Raw genomic sequence first — 17,646 nt, 5'->3', positions numbered from 1 at the left:
TGCAAATTTTTCCTTACTCCTGGGGATAAAAAAAATGCATACAAGTACAGCAGTAGTACTTTTATTGTTTCAAAATCTCCTTTGGATTTTCCATAGAATATATGAGTTATAGAGCAGATGACTACATATTCTGGCTATTCTAGCTTCTAAAAGATGGTAAACATTGCCTTAACATCCTTACTTGGAATTTTTTTCCTAGCAGTTACAGATTTTATACTCCATTTGCTTTAACTGATACTAAATTGACCTTTATTTTTAAAGGCCATTGCAAAGATTCACTTTTCTTATTTCCTGTATTCTCATTGATCCGGGATCAAGCAGTTGAATATGAGACTTTTATTGCCAAATTGAACTGAAGTTTGAGGCAATTACCTAGAAACTTCAGCCTCAAGATCTGCCCAAACTTTTGACTATGGGATCAGGCAGACTTAAATATATTGACAAGTTGTCTAATACTTGCAGCTTCTATGTAATATACCTCTCAGTAGAAGCTATGATCTTTGTACCATTCATTATCTCATTTTTATTCCATTAAAATAAAATTGCAGTAATAATAGGAAATGATAAATTCAACAGATAATCACTGTATGTTATTAGCTGGCATGTGCCATCAGCCTGTTAATGTAATTCTGTCCAGTAACTCCTAATGAGTGGTTATGAGTATGGGTAATTTGTGTGCATTTCAAGAATGGAAAAAAATTAAAATGGTGATTTAAAAGAATAGTTTAAAATCAGAAAAATATATGAAGTAATCTGCTAAACCTCTGACACAATATAGTTTTTAGATATTCTAGACTACAACAATCTCTAGGTGGCTTTAAAATGATTTTTTATTATTACTTCTCTTGAGGAGAAAGAAAATGCAGATCCATATCCATAAAGCTCCTGATGATAAATTTTCAAAGTAAATAACAAAATAAAGAAGGTGATTTTCTCTTAATAGGGAATTTTGAAAATATATTAAAAGATTCTGAGCTGAAACTATGTATAATGGTCCACTATAATATACAAGTATATTATTAATATATCATTGTATATAAAAACATTGATTAGCTGCATAGTTTTAATTGTGCTTAAGGAAAAAATAGATTCTTTTTAAAGATTTATTTATTTATTTTAGAGAGAGAGAGAGAGCATGCATGCACACGAGTGGGGGGAGGGGTAGAGGGAGAGAATCTTCAAGCAGACTCTCTGATGAGTGAGGAGCCCTGAGGTGGGGCTCAATTCAAGGAACCATGAGATCATGACTTGAGCCAAAATCAGGAGTCAGACGCTTAACCAACTGAACCACCCAGGTGCCTTAAAATAGGAGAATTTTTAAAAGTTTTTTCCTCTCTTTTTTTTTTTAGTAGCAAAGGGAATGTGCTGTTTTTATTTTTCTCAGTGTTTTTGGCTTCATATATAGTTTATTTTATTATAATGTCAATATAATAAAAATTATTTATATTTTTAGTAACATTCTTCTATGTTCTAATACAGACCTAGTTGTTTCAATATATGTATTTTGACAATTAGATATACCATTGATCTACTTAAGCATTCCTGATTAAAGGAAATCATTTCCCCTTTTCTCTGCATTAAGCTATGCTGCATTATGTATTTTTATACAGAAAACTCTAAGCTTTTGTTGGTCTATATCAGGCTATGCTGTCATCAGGACCTTGATTATGGGGAACCAGAACCACAGGCCTCTTAGCTATCTACTAAGGAAGAACTTAACTGAGATTATTATGATCTTCAATCTATCGTCTATTTAAAAATTTAATACATGATTATTCTACATATATAAATTTAATACTACCTTGAAGTAGATTTTTAAATGATGACTAGAGGACAGGTTATTAAATAAAATATAACAAACCTGTATGTGTTATCATTTACTTACTAATCACACCTGCAAACTGGGAGTTAATTAAAATACTCTTTTTAACTTATTCTGAAGCTTTATTTAATTGTCAGAGTTTTCTCAGGGTTTGTGCAAGTCCTACTGAAAGACTTACCTTAAAAACTTGCAACTTTTATAAGTTGCCTTTGAAAAAAAATAATAACACATTAAGATTCATTCTGTTGCAACATTCCTCCCTCACCCCAGTCTATTTTTGTCATAGCATGTATCACCTTCTGATGTATTACTGTACATGTCTCCCTCCTCTAGGATGTAAACTCCATAGAGGAAGATTTTTTTTTAAGATTTTATTTGTTTGACAGAGAGAGACACAGCGAGAGAGGGAACACAAGCAGGGGGAGCGGAAGAGGGAGAAGCAGGTTTCCCGCCGAGCAGGGCGCCTGATGTGGCACTCGATCCCAGGACCCTGGGATCATGACCTGAGCCGAATGCAGACAGTTAATGACTGAGCCACCCAGGTGCCCTGAGGAAGATATATTTAATTTGTTTTGTTCACTGATATATCCCAAGTGCCTAGAAAATGTGCCTTGTATATAGTTGGAACACAATAAATATCTGCTGACTTAATCTTGTCTTGGCCTCTGCTCTGTATTTTTGTCTTTTCTTCACTTTCTCTTCCCATCTGTTTACCTCAGTCCTGTATTGGTGTCATTGTCTTAGGCATTCTCTATATGGTAGCCTCCAAAGCTCCAGGTTTAAGTCATCTTTACAGCTAGCAACTAGAGAGGAAATAGAGCTTCAACTTCCTAATAGTCCTAGGAAGTTCTCAGAATATATATTTTTATTAAGCTAGCTGGTTCATAGGCTCATTCCTGAGCCAATCATTATGATGGGTTATGTGTAGGATGGAAAAATGGAACGCTTTGATTGTCTTGGGTGTTACTTGAATGTAGTAAAGGACAACTCACGGAAGTTCCTGGTTAATACCATTCTAGACAGGAAAAAGGACAAGTACAAAGACATGAATTGGGAATGAACTTGGCATGTTTGAAGAAAACTAAAGAAAAAGGGGTGCCTGGGTGGCTCAGTCAGTTAAGCGTCTGACTCTTGGTTTTGGCTCAGGTCATGATCTCACGGGTCGTGAGAATGAGCCCTGCTTTGGACTCCATGCTCAGCGGGGAGTCTGGTTGAAGATTCTCTCCCTCTGCCCTTCCCTCCACGCATGCATGCATGCTCTCTCTCTCTCTAAAATAAATAAATAAATCATTAAGAAAAAAGGCAAAGAAAAAAACAAAAAAGCCAGTGTGGCCACAATGAAGTGATTATAGATGATTAGGTCATAGAGATAATCAAGAATCATTTCATGAAGGATCTTAGACAATGGTTAAGATATTGTCAATTATTCCTAGCACAATGAAAAATTCATTAGAAGCTTTGGAGCAGGATAGTGACATGACTTTCTTTGTATTTCAAATATATTGTCCAGGGAACAGGCAATAGCCAATAAAGGATAGATGGAGAAATGTAAGATGTCAGGGGAACTAGTTAGAAGTCTATTACAATATTAGTTTAGTCAAGAGATGAGAGATTATGTAACCAGGATGGCAAAGGGGATGTTAGAGGGACTGAGGATGTATCGAACAAATAGGAATTGCTAATGAGCTGAATATGTGAGTGTGAGAGAAAGATAATTACTCTTATATTGTTGCCCTGAGAAAATGGGTGGATTTTTGTGGTAGTTGCTGAAATGGAGAACCTCGGAGAAGGATGAAGTTGGAAAATCAAGAGGACAGTTTTGGACATGTTAAATTTGAGATGCCTATTTAAGATCCCAGTAAAATTGTTGGGTAAACAATTGGATGAGCTATTTTGGAGAGGTTTGGGTTGTAGATAACAGTTTGGAAAACAAGCGAGAGTGTATTTCAAGCCATGGAAATGAATAATTCGGGCTCTACTTCATGGTCTTTCCATGACACAGGCTAACAAAGGCTTCACCATCTTGAACATCTTGAAGCCATACCAGCTGTGGTACAAGGCCTCCTCAGTCCCTGTAGTAATGGGAAAAAGAACCAGAGGGTCTCATACCAGGTCTTCTGGTCTTTAAGACAAGACTACTAGGGATTTACCCAAAGGATACAAAGATACTGATTCGAAGGGACACATGCATCCTGATGTTTACAGCAGCATTATCAACAATAGCTAAATTATGGAAAGAGCCCAAATGCCCATCAACTGATAAATGGATAAAGAAGAAGTGGTATGCATATACAATGGAATATTATTCAGCCATTAAAAAAATGAAATCTTGCCAATTGCAATGACTTGGATGGAGCTAGGGAGTATAATGCTAAGCAAAATAAGTCAGTCAGTGAAAGACAAATACCATATGATTTCACTCTTATGTGGCATTTAAGAAACAAAACAAATGAGCAAAGGAAAAAAAAAGAAACAGACTCTTTAACTATAGAGAACACACTGATGGTTATATGTAAGTGATGCATCACTAGATTCTACTTCTGAAACCAATAGTACACTATATGTAAACTAACTAGAATTTAAATAAAAACCATCAGTGTGTTCTCTGTAGTTAAGAGTCTGTTTCTTGGTTTCTCTCTCTTTTCTTTGCTCATTTGTTTCTTAAATTCTTGTTTCTTAAATTGGACCAACTGTTCGAGAGGGTTCCTTTTTCTCCACATCCTTACCAACACTTGTTTCTTGTGTTTTTAATATCCACCATTCTGACAGGTGTGATGTAATATCTCATTGTAGTTTTGATTTGCATTTCCCTGATGATAAGTGACAATGAGCACCTTTTCATGTGTCTGTTGGCCATCTGTATATCTTCTTTGGAGAAATATCTGTTCATGTCTTCTGCCTTAATTTTTGAGTGTTGAGTTTTATAACTTCTTTATGTATTTTGGATACTAACCCTCATAGTATCTCACTTCTATGTTGGAAAATATAGCTATAGAGGGAAAAAACATCCTCACCAAAATATCAAGATAAGTCCACAGTATTTTTATGCTTTTCTAACAGTAATTAAAGTAATTATCTAGGACTAAGACAAAACTCATGTTGTAGTGGCAATGCCAAGGGGCAGCTTAGGGGTGATAGGGTAAACAGGTTTTAGCTTTTCTCAATAGTGTCTGTCATTTTATACCAACCAAATCTTTGCCAAATCTGATGTGGGCAATTAATATTTTCTCTTATCTAATGTAAAATATATGCAAATGAATCTTTAAACTCCTTTCCAATCAGAAAACTGCTCATAAAAGCCTCCTAGGAAATAATTCTGGAGCCAGGACTAATACATTTTAATGATGAAAAAGGAAAGATCCTGATATATAAATAAGCTATCTCAATTACATTTGCCCACCTCAAAAATGAAACAGTAAAACTGATTGTCGAATTAAGTCCTCTGAAGCTACAGTGCCCCTTTTTTTTTCTGGGTCCAATGTAATCTCTTTATATGATTTTCAAGACTATTTATTAGATCACTGCAATTGATATAGCACTTAACACAAAGAGAAATTCTTGTAGTGATCTATTTTGTAAATATTTTCCAGCTTCTTCTTTTGAAGGTTGCACTCCAGATTGCAAGTTCTGAATACGATTATTTTGAAAGCAAATATTTATGTGCTTAAAAAGTCCAAAGACCTTTTTGTTTTCTGTTCAAACACCAGCTAGAAAAATCAATATGGTCTTTTAGAAGGAAATGGTTTGGCTGCTTAAGCATCATCAGGATGCTTTCTAACAACACTAAAGCATTTAATTTTGGAAAAACAAAAACTAAGAAGAATTTTTAAGGAACAGTGAGGAAATGGGGAAACTAAGAGGTGATGAGAGCTTCAAGAGTGTTGCCACTTTTCAATACATTGACTCAAATAATGGCATTAGTTACAGACATCTGCATTGTCTAAACAATTATTCATTGTTTTATAGAATGATTGTTAGGTTTTACTGTTTGGCTGGGATAGAATATACTAAATACTGGGCCATTTTTTTTTTTTCCTGTGCCCAAGTCTGGTTGCTTACTCATCTTAAAGAAACATGTTAAACACAGACTTGTCAAAAATAATCTAAGAAAGGCAATCTTCTCACAGTTATTTAGTCATTTCAGGCAAATCATTTTTAACATTGATAGTAGTGAGCAAATCACATCACCATGGTATTTTTATATAAAAATTAGTAGCATTGTTGTTTAATTCTCAACTAGCCAGCATCATTTTATGATCATCAATGGAAATATTCCTTTTAACTTCATATATTCTCCTATTATATGAATTGAAATTAAGTAATTTTAATGTACACATGTGAGTATAAGCCATTTCCTTATTTAGCTTACTTATTTACTAACTTGCTTATCCAAGAATTTGAGGTGGCTCATATTAACTCATAAAATAATACAGGAAAAAAATAAAGAAAAAATCAGGTTTGTGGTAAACCTAGATAGAATAAAAGTTCAAGAAGAAGAGAGAAAGTTAGAACACCTAAGTGTTCATTGTGAGGATCATATTTATATAAATTTATCATGAAATCTACAATGGTGAATAAAAGACCCTAGGAAAATCTGAGGATTAGAATGTTTATTAAAGAGAAACAGCCACATTATCACACAGCTCAGTTAAGCTTTCATTATGAGATGCTAAATTAATACCAATTTACACTTATTTGATTAATTATTCCATCTAAGAAGTATAAGTACTTGGTGATAAATACTTGCATTTGAAAAGCCATAGCCAAAGGAAAAGCTGTTTTTTATATCTATTTCATGTACTAATTGTTGCTAGTAAGAAAATCAGTGTAATAGCAGCTGCATATGCAATTGAATTTGATGGAATTAGAATAGAGGGGGAAAAAAGCTGACAGCAAAGTAAACAGAGCGAAACCGTACTAAATCAAAAATAGCACAAACTGATTTGTGTGTTTCTCTGAAAAATTCCAGGTGTTGTCAAAGTGGATTATGGAGATGTGTCAGTCAGAAAAACACTAAGAGAAAATCTGAAGTGTAAGCCCTTTTCTTGGTACCTTGAAAACATCTATCCGGACTCCCAGATCCCAAGACGTTATTACTCACTTGGTGAGGTATGCATTATTTATTTTGGTTAAGTTATAAATATATTTTGCAAATGGAGCAATTTCTAAAGAGCTCAATATTTTTTATGTTATGAATAAAATGCTTTCAGGTTTTTAAATAGATCTATTTTAAATAACTTCTCAAGTCATTTATGGTCTCAAGGACCATAAAGGTCTTTATCACTGAGATTTGCAAAAGTAAGGGGATAGTTTAAGACTAAATAGTATTTTCTTGTTTCTTTACCAACAGTTCAGAAACTTTTTGGTCATATGGACTTTACACTCTTAAAATTTACTGTGAACCCCAAGAGCTTTGGTTTAGGTGGGTTAAAACTATTAATATTTAATGTATTGAAACTAAACCTGAGAACTGTAAAACCCATTTATTAATTCATTAAAAACAATGTTATCCATTACATGTTAATATAAGTAATGCATGTTTAAAAATAAATATATTTTCCAAAGAAAATCAAATAGCAAGATTAGCATCAATTATATTTTTGTGAATTGCATTACTGTCTGGCCTAATAGAAGTTAACTAGAGTCTGTTTTGGTATTCAGTCTACTGTAATATCACACACCCTGTAGCCTCTGAGAGACTCCTTGTACTTCATGAGAAGTGAGAGTGAAAACTGCAAGGAATAGCTTAGTGTTAAAACAGTGTTGACTTTGTAGGCCCATTGAAAACCATTGATCCTCTACCATTGTTTTCCAAAATATCTATTTTTAAAATTTTTTAAATTTAAATTCAGTTGATTAACATAAAATGTATTACTGGTTTCAGAGGTAGAGGTCAGTGATTCATCAGTCTTATTATATAATACCCAGTGCTCATCATATCATGTGCCCTCCTTAATGTGTTTCCCAAAATATCTACTATCTGTAAAAATACATAGGTGGCTTCATTATGACTATATAAACATATTCATAATATATATTCAGTTGCTCAAAATAAGAGCCATTCCTTTATGAATTGTATGTCCCGAATTGGTAATTTCCCACTTAATAAGGATCAGTTTTGGGAATCAAAACTAATTTAATATTGGTTGTAATTAAAGCATTTTGACAGAAATGATACAATGCACTTGGAAAATATTTACTGATTAAGTTTGTCCTTAGGTTGAAACTGCCATTTTCTTAGGTCATAATAGTAGAATATCTGAAAATGTGTAGAGTACAATGTAGCACTTTTTCGGTTCATTTGCCAAAAATAACGCTCTATAACTTATCCACTCTGTCACTTTAATCCATAAACATAATTTATGATTAACTAGAAAATAATTGAAGCAAAAAATACTGAGACCGAGTGGACCCCACAAAAGTGTTTTTTAAAGGCTGTTTTTCTGTGTCCACGTCCCTGCTCTAGTTGTCAAATCCCCTCTTCCTTATTAGCCATGTAATATCTCTTTATAGAATCTTTCAGTTTACATATATTCAACCTTAATCTGAATAATGTAGTGCAAAGATTTGCGTGTAGTAACAGTGAATGTATGACTTTCTTTTTTTTTTTTTAAGATTTATTTATTTATTTTGGAGAGAAATAGCATGGGGGAGGGGCAGAAGGAAAGGGACAGTGGGAGAAAGAAGCAGACTCCCCGCTGATCCCAAAGCCCAGCATGGGGCTCGATCTCAAGACCCTGAGATTATGACCTGAGCCGAAATCGGAGTTGGCTGCTTAATTGACTGAGCCACCCAGGCGCCCCTGTACAACTTTCTAAGTTTGACTCTAGTTACTTAATAGTCCTGTGCCTCAGGGTTTTATTTTTGTTTGTTTGTTTGTCTGTTTGCTTTTATTAAGGGGGAGGGTTGTTGCCATTGTTTTCAAATAATGTGACATTTCTATTTAAGCACTAATGTTACAGGGATTTATATTCGATACATACATTATATGAGTCCTTTTTAAACTAGAACACTCTTTACATGCTAGTTATTATGATCTAGTGCTTCTGAGATCCCCAATATCTAATACTTTCATTTCTTTACTGAAAAGTGTTTGAACAGTTGTGAACCCGACTTGTACCCTAAGAAGAAGGGCATGTTTCTTTTCTTGTCATAGAATGTTGCTCCTGCTGCAGTCAGGGGACCCAGCTGATGAGTGAACATTGATTACTTTTTCTAAAAGGAGGTATAACCGGGGCCTATAATGAAACAGATATGAGTAAGGTGGACTTTTTAGAAATTTTCTGGGGCCTCCGGAGTCACTCCTGAGAAGAACTCTGAAACAGAACCTAGATGTTTACTTCTGTGTTAAAAATCCAATTTTGTGGTTTCCTGCACTACATCAAGGAAACCTAATTAACTGACTTCCCGAAAAAGTAAAAATACAGTGTGGGCAAATTCCTTTGTACAACCTACTGATTTTTAATTAGCTGCCTTCTGTGATAGATCAGGTGGCCATATTTTAATGTATAGAAATAGTTTGAAAGAAAGAGACTACCTTTCTGGGTTTTTGAAACATATCCAAGAAGAGACAGCTTGTTAGTATTAAAAAAATACCAGGCCTTGGAGGCAAGCAGAGGAAGGTTTAAATCCTGACCTCATAGCCTAAGACTTGAGTGGCTCTAGGTCTCCTCTCTTGTCCCTGTTGGCAGTGTGAAGATAATCATAAAGGGATATAGTGATGGAAGATCTAGAGCATTTAGCACAATGCCTGGCAAGAAGGAGTAGCAGCACCCGTAGAAATAGTTATTATAATTATTATAGCTACCATTTACTGATTTCTTATTAAGTCAAACATTATGCTAGATGCTTTATAACAATTATATTATTTAAAAATCTCAACTCCATGATCCCAATTTAAAATGGAAACTGACATGTAGAAAGTTTATATGATTCACCTACGGGTCATTGAGCTCGCTATTAAAGTCAGGATTCAAATAGATCTAAGTCTGACACTAATGCTCACTTTTTCTTTAAGCTAGAAAGACAAAATAGGTTGTATTATTATAGTTTATTCAAAATGCTTTTGTCACATAAGAGGTGAAGCTGGAACCTATATGTTACATGCTAAGGATGCAAAGTCAAATAAGCGAAGCCCTTTCCTCTTAAGCCATTCTACTGAAATGGGGGCAGGAGAGATGGCAAAAAAGAAACAAATAGTTAAGAAATTCAGACAATTAGGGTCATCTGAGTGGCTCAATCAGTTAAGCATCCAACTCTTGATTTTGGCCCAGGTTACGATCTTGGGGTCGTGGGATCAAGCCCTGGGTTGGGCTCCGCACTCAGCGGGGAGACTGCTTGAGATTCTCTCTCCCTCTTCCTCCACTCCTCCCCGCACCCACCCCCCGTGCTCTCTCTCAAATAAATAAATAAATCTTTAAAAAAAAATTCAGAGAAATAAAAGATGCCCCACATGAAGTATATAGTCATGCTATAAACTGCTTCTTCAAAAATCCTAATAAATTAAAAAAAATCTGTGAGATGAGTTAAGTTTTAAACTTCATGGGATATTATTGTGCTGTAGTTTTCCACTTTAAAACCAGCCCTTAAGAGATGCAATCCAGCATCTGTTTCCATGGAAACAGAAGGACAAGCTTACCAAGCACTACTTCCTGATTTGATTTTGCAAAGTCATGTATACATAATTTAAGATGGGCATTTTGATAATGAGTTTGGGATGAACTGTTAATGGACAACAGACTTTTACTTAAAGCTTTTTCTTTCTTACTGCCTGCCATTAACCATTTTTAGAAGAAAGTAAAAAGCTATCTTTCCTTATATATGAGGGTTTTTTTTTTTTCAGACACTTAGAGCCTCAAAGTGGTATTAGGTGTCCAACCTACTTATCAAGACAACAAATTATTTCTTTGTGATACATATATTTTTCATATGTACTCATCACTTAATTTAAAATGAAATTGGTAGGATTTAACGATTTACAACTTCCTTAAGTTTCAATGTTGTTCAAAGCCTATTATTTAATATTCCTGTGTATTGGTGAATATAAATTTTTCTCTGTCAATTTCTCTTTTTATAACTTTCTTGGCTGTATTGGAATATGCAGATATGATATTCAGTTTCTCATTATCCTGTATCAGCACTATATAATCATTAGGAAAATTATTGATATCAGTATCTTACTTTGTTATGTTTGAATTTTATTCAGGTAATTGAAATATTCTTTAACCAGCCCATGAATTACATGCAATTTCCAATGCGAAGTTAAAAGCTGTGCAATTGCTTTGAACTAAAACCTTTAAGTAGCTTAATGAAGCATGTGCTTTTAGGCTCAGTAAGCATATCATAATGGAATAAGGAAGTCAAGTTCTTTGCAGCATTAAATTCTTTAACTAGACCTTTAGCTTATATAGATTTAACATGTCAGGTTTTGATCTTGTAAATATAAAGGCAAATTCAAGTATGATAAGATTGAAAAGCGGGATTCTAAAGTCATAATGCTTCAAATTTGGGGGCCTATGACAAGCCAGCATTTTGAGAAAAAAAAAAAAATGTATTGTGAGCTATGTAGGGCAACAGGGAGAAGTGGATTTGTGTAACCAAGTGACTTAACTCTTGGGGCTTACAATTTACATTTGCTTACAATTTACATCTGGCTTAGAAGATGTTTAGGCATTAGTCTCTGCATTTAGGATTGCCTACTCAACCTCAGAACTCCTTTTTCCTTTTGTGTCCTTTAACCATAATAGCTAGTTAAGGTTCTGGTACATATTATTAGTACTGTATCCCATAAATGTTGTTAAAAAGCAAATTTATGTAACTAAAAATAGGCACTTGAAGCTGTTTGGCCGCAGGGATTAAGGGTACAATCTGTGACTGCCAAATGCAAATGCTAAAACGCTTAGAGATTTACCCTTGCTTGGTAATCAGATCTATTTATAGATTCACAGTCTTCCTGACCTTTCACTAGGATAACCAGTGAGGAAGCCTCGTTTTAGATGACTTACACTAATGGGAGCATTCTCTTTGCCCACAATTCTATTTCACAAACTCTTTGTGACCCAGTAGCTAATTTTCAACCTAGGACAACTGAACAGGCCTATGTACAGAAAAAAAAAAAAAAAAGATGTTAATCTTCATCAGATCTTAACTTTAAAGACTGTTGGACTGTGTAGCCTACCTGTGAACAAAGTGAGTGAGTTTATCACCTGAAAAAATATTTTTTACTTCACATTGCTGATACTTAGACTAGAACTAATTCTAATTTTATTACTCAGGTAGATATTGACACAAACAATGATAACAAACTATATGCCCGTTGGGCATTTACTGAGTTCTCCCAGTATTCTTGTTTTTGTTATCCACCAAAATAAATAATTTTCTATGTTCTTTACTTTGTTTATGTGTTGGACAGGGGTTAGTATATCATGTAATCAGAATTTTTAAATCTTGTAGTCATTAATCAGGGCATTCTGGTTTTTTATTATTTATTTATTTGTTTGTTTGTTTGTTTGTTTGTTTGTTTGAGGTGCCTGAGGGGGTGCTCAGAGGGAGGGAGAGAATTCTAAGCAGACTCCATGCCCAGCACAGAACCCTACGCAGGGCTCAATCTCACATCCCTAGATCAAAACCCGAGCAGAAATCAAGAGTCAGATGCTTAACCAACTGAGCCACCCTGGGGCCCAAACAGGGCATTTTAAACCCAGGTCTACATAAGCAGTCAGCTTGGATTTGTTAAATATATAGATTTTGCACTCATCCTTCTGATTTATGCACAATTTGGTAAAGAGAAAATATACTTAAATGCATATTCACTAGAGCAATTATAATATGGAAACATTAACATTAAACTGGAATTCACTGCAAATGTGCCTATTTTCTTCTTTTCAAGTAAAGAGAAACCAAACAAGGTTGACATATGTAAAATAATAATGAGTAACATAATGTGCAATTGAAGGATAAGCATGTGTTGGAGTAAGTAAAGCAAAATAAAAGCTAGTTTAAGTTTAGATTATTATCCTTAGAATGGATTTTACATACTGGTTTTGAAATGCAAAGGTATGAGAGTGAGTGGGAGCATATACCTCTTTTTTAAAATTGAGAGTTATTGTGTCTTGCTGTTACAATCCAGCAGAGGGAGCAAAAGCTAATGAACAAACTATGTAAGTGGTAAGAACATTACCAGCTATGCTGCTGAGTAGAAACATTTAGAAAAAGTCTTGCTGATTTCAAACACAAAAACATAAGTGGGAAAAATACTCTTTATGTCATTAAAAATTGTTTTCAAGCAATAAAAGATTATGTGTAAACAAAGGAATCTCAAAGCAGATAACAAAGTTAAAACTATGCTGGCCCTATGCCGCATATTCAAAGCTATACCATAACATAAAGAATGATTCAAAAGAATTTTCCAGATCTGAGAACTACCAGTGTACTCTACTTATGTGGATATAGGTCATAAAATAGAATCTGTAAGGAATTTCTAATGAATGAAGGTCATCAGTGTTTGTTTGCCTAGATTTTTCTCAGAATTAATGGCATGACCAAGTAATTGGTGTTGTCAGATAAGATTCATTTTTTTTTAACAAACATTCTATGACGTGCCAGGGTATTCTTGGAAAGGTTCTGATTTAAAAATCACACAAGATCATCCTAAATCAGATCATCCTTTCCATCTCAAAAGATAAGGTGCATAGATTAAAACTTTCTGTATGCCAACATCTTATAATTTGCAATAAGAATTGCTTGATGTGGATTGTCAGTACACATTAGTGACTATTTTTTTTTAAAGCTTTCATTTATTCATTTGAGACACAGAGATACAGAGAGAGAGAGAGAGTGTGTGTGCAGGAGCAGGGAGAGAGGCAGAGGGAGAGGGAGAAGCAGGCTCCTTGCTGAGCAGGGAGCCTGATGCGGGGCTCGATCCCAGGACCCTGGGATCACGACCTGAGCCGAAGGCAGATGCTTAACCATCTGAGCCACCCAGGCGCCCTGACTATTTTATATTTTAAAGAGAATATAGCAGATTCCCATAGTGTTGGGTTCACTGACTTGAGAATAACCTGATGTACACTCACCTGCTTTCTAACTGTGCATGGATTTTTTAAATCTGAGTATTATAGGTCTAGTGACATAAACCTTTGATATTGTCTCTATCCAGATGAAGTGTCTCTTTTATTTATTTATTTTTTTTTAGTTGGCTATTGATACTCCTGTTCCTGATATTCTGTGTCCCATCCTATTTGTGCCTAATGTCATCCTGGCCATAGCCAGAAATTATTTACATGACCTCAGCCCAACAGTGTGGCACTTAGCATCTAGTCTTCTTGACCTGGTCCCCTAGGTCTGATCCTAGCCTGCTTTCATGTTTCTTGTTCCATGTGTCTTCACCATTGTCTGAATGACCAATTGTAACTTTTACTCTGGTTAGCTACAACCCAGCCATTCCTTGCTCCTTCCACACCTCTTTTCTGACAAATACTGCCTGCCTATCTGGATGTCAGGATTATAATAACTTTCTTTTTTTTTTTTTTTTTACTTTCTCAAGATGCACTTTATTTTTTTAAATAATATATAATGTATTATTTGTTTCAGGGGTACAGATCTGTGATTCATCAGTCTTACACAATTCACAGCACTCACCATAGCACATATGCTCCCCAATGTCCATCACCCAGCCACCCCATCCCTCCCACCTCCCTCCACTCCAGCAACCCTCAGTTTGTTTCCTGAGATTAAGAGTCTCTTATGGTTTGTCTCCCTCTCTGGTTTCGTCTTGTTTCATTTTTCCCTCCCTTCCCCTATGATCCTCTGTCTTGTTTCTCAAATTCCTCCTATCAGTGAGATCATATGATACTTGTCTTTCTCTGATTGACTTATTTTGCTTAGCATAATACCCTCTAGTTCTATCCACATCATTGCAAATGGCAAGATTTCATTTTTTGTTGGCTACGTAATATTCCATTGTATATATATACCACATCTTCTTTATCCATTCATCTGTTGATGGACATCTGGGCTCTTTCCATAGTTTGGCTATTGTGGACATTGCTGCTATAAACATCGGGGTGCACGTACCCCTTCGGATCCCTACATTTGTATCTTTGGGGTAAATATCCAGTAGTGCAATTGCTGGATCATAGGGTAGCTCTGTTTTCAACTTTTTGAAGAACCTCCATACTGTTTTCCAGAGTGGCTGCACCAGCTTGCATTCCCACCAACAGTGTAGGAGGGTTCCCCTTTCTCCACATCCTCACCAACATCTGTCATTTCCGGACTTGTTAATTTTAGCCATTCTGACTGGTGTGAGATGGTATCTCATTGAGGTTTTGATTTGGATTTCCCTGATGCCGAGTGATGTTGAGCACTTTTTCATGTGTCTGTTGGCCATCTGGATGTGTTCTTTGCAGAAATGTCTGTTCATGTCTTCTGCCCATTTCTTGATTGGATTATTTGTTCTTTGGGTATTGGGTTTGATAAGTTCTTTATAGATTTTGGATACTAGCCCTTTATCTGATATGTCATTTGCAAATATCTTCTCCCATTCTGTCACTTGTCTTTTGGTTTTGTTGACTGATTCCTTTGCTGTGCAAGAGCTTTTCATCTCGATGAAATCCCAAAAGTTCATTTTTGCCCTTGCTTCCCTTGCCTTTGGTGATGTTCCTAGGAAGAAGTTGTTGCAGCTGAGGTTGAAGAGGTTGCTGCCTGTGTTCTCCTCAAGGATTTTGATGGATTCCTGTCTCACATTGAGGTCTTTCATCCATTTTGAGTCTATTTTTGGGTGTGGTGTAAGGAAATGGTCCAGTTTCATTCTTCTGCATGCGGCTGTCCAATTTTCCCAACACCATTTGTTGAAGAGACTTTTTTCCATTGGACATTCTTTCTTGAGCTGTCGAAGATTAGTTGACCATAGAGTTGAGGGTCCCTTTCTGGGCTCTCTATTCTGTTCCATTGATCTATGTGTCTGTTTTTGTGCCAGTACCATACTGTCTTGATGACGACAGCTTTGTAATAGAGCTGGAAGTCCGGAATTGTGATGCCGCCAGCTTTGCTTTTCTTTTTCAACATTCCTCTGGCTATTCGGGTTTTTTTCTGGTTACATACAAATTTTAGGATTATTTGTTCCATTTCTTTGAAAAAAGTTGATGATATTTTGAAAGGGATTGCATTAAATGTGTAGATTGCTCTAGGTAGCATAGACATTTTCACAATATTTGTTCTTCCAATCGATGAGCATGGAACATTTTTCCATTTCTTTGTGTCTTCCTCAATTTCTGTCATGAGTATTCTATAGTTTTCTGAGTACAGATCCTTTGCCTCTTTGGTTAGATTTATTCCTAGGTATTCTTAAGGTTTGGGGTGCAATTGTAAATGGGATCAACTCCTTAATTTCTCTTTCTTCTGTCTTGTTGTTGGATGTCCACTATCACCACTGCTGTTCAACATAGTACTAGAAGTCCTAGCCTCAACCATCAGACAACAAAAAGAAATAAAAGGCATCCGAATTGGCAAAGAAGAAGTGAAACTCTCACTTTGCAGATGATATGATACTTTATGTGGAAAACCCAAAAGTCTCCACCCCAAAACTGCTAGAACTCATACAGGAATTCAGTAAAGTGGCAGGATATAAAATCAATGCACAGAAATCAGTTGCATTCCTATACACCAACAACAAGACAGAAGAAATAACTTTCAATTCCTTATTTGGGCAAATTATTTAAATTCATTTTGTCTTTATGTTTTCATTTATGAAACGGGGGTAATAGGTTGGTTGTAAATATTAAATTACCTTTTACACATGAGTGCTTGGAACAGCACAGAGCACATACAATTACGATTGCTAATTATTATTATTGGTGGTGGTGGTAGTGGTAGTCACCCCATCTCATTCTTACAGCTGTACTAAGCCACTGACTCCTATTTGTTTTTAGTCCAGATCCCAATTCTAGCCAACATCACCAAATTTGACTTGAGTTTCTATTTTTTATCTTCTTAGCCCCTGCTATATCCTAAGGGACAGAATATTACATGTCCAGAAATTATCACACCACTTTGTGGAATAGTTAGAACATATCCAAAATAGCATAAGATTCTTTTCATGAAGTCCCCCAAATCAGTCCATCTTGGAAATCCAAAAAAATAGTGGCAGCAGTGACATAGTTAAAACAACAACAAAAAAAGATCCAGGATAGCAAAACCAAAAATTGATGGAAAACACTGACCACACAATTAGGTGGCAGGTATTCTCACAAATCCCAAAATATGAGCTGTCAATTTCATGACCATGTGCTACTCCATGGAAGGAAAGCAAAGGAAAGTGATGCGATGGCTGATGGAAATGAGACCCAGATAATACCCAAATTGCCAACAGATACTCATGAGAAATTGCTTCAGGCCAATTCGAGAATAGTAGCTGATACTGAGAGAAGTGTTTTCATACAATCCAATTTGTAAGTCAGTGAAAAGTACCCTTTCTAATGTCTGAAAGGCCTGAGCACCCTGAGTCCTGTGAATTATTTAACTCACTAGCTGAAGTTCCTTCTTAGGAGAAACTTCAAGGAGTAAAGCCCAGCTGAGGAGAGACAATAAGGACAAAGGAAATGGAAAGTCCAGATGAAAATAGGAGCAATGAACAGAACCCAGAGATCTTAAAGAATAGAAGACAATTTCTTTTCAACTCTTCAGAAAAGTGCAGGAATAGGAGAGCTAGACTTGTAAAGTTAGAAGTGGTCTGTGTAAACCTTCCCCTTTAGGGACAGCTGGAAACCTTTGCTCTTCATCGTCCCCACTGGGTACTGAAGGAATCAGCTTTACTATGAAAACCTCCT

General features: G+C 35.5%; 1 protein-coding gene across 2 annotated transcripts in view; it reads left to right on the top strand.

Annotated features, from left to right (window-relative positions):
- Positions 1 to 17,646, top strand: part of GALNT13 (polypeptide N-acetylgalactosaminyltransferase 13) — a 544,197-nt gene that overhangs the window by 483,900 nt on the left and 42,651 nt on the right. For both annotated transcript variants that reach the window (XM_035008009.1, XM_035008010.1), the window contains exon 10: positions 6,792 to 6,931. In XM_035008009.1, the coding sequence (XP_034863900.1) occupies positions 6,792 to 6,931 (140 nt within the window). The remainder of the gene's footprint in view (positions 1 to 6,791; positions 6,932 to 17,646) is intronic.

Source organism: Mirounga leonina, unplaced genomic scaffold (genome assembly GCF_011800145.1).
Source record: "Mirounga leonina isolate KUSES-001 unplaced genomic scaffold, KU_Mleo_1.0 Mir_151, whole genome shotgun sequence".
Lineage (NCBI taxonomy): Eukaryota > Metazoa > Chordata > Mammalia > Carnivora > Phocidae > Mirounga > Mirounga leonina.
The sequence above is the reverse complement of the archived record's forward strand: the minus strand, read 5'-3'. Positions and strand labels throughout refer to the sequence as shown.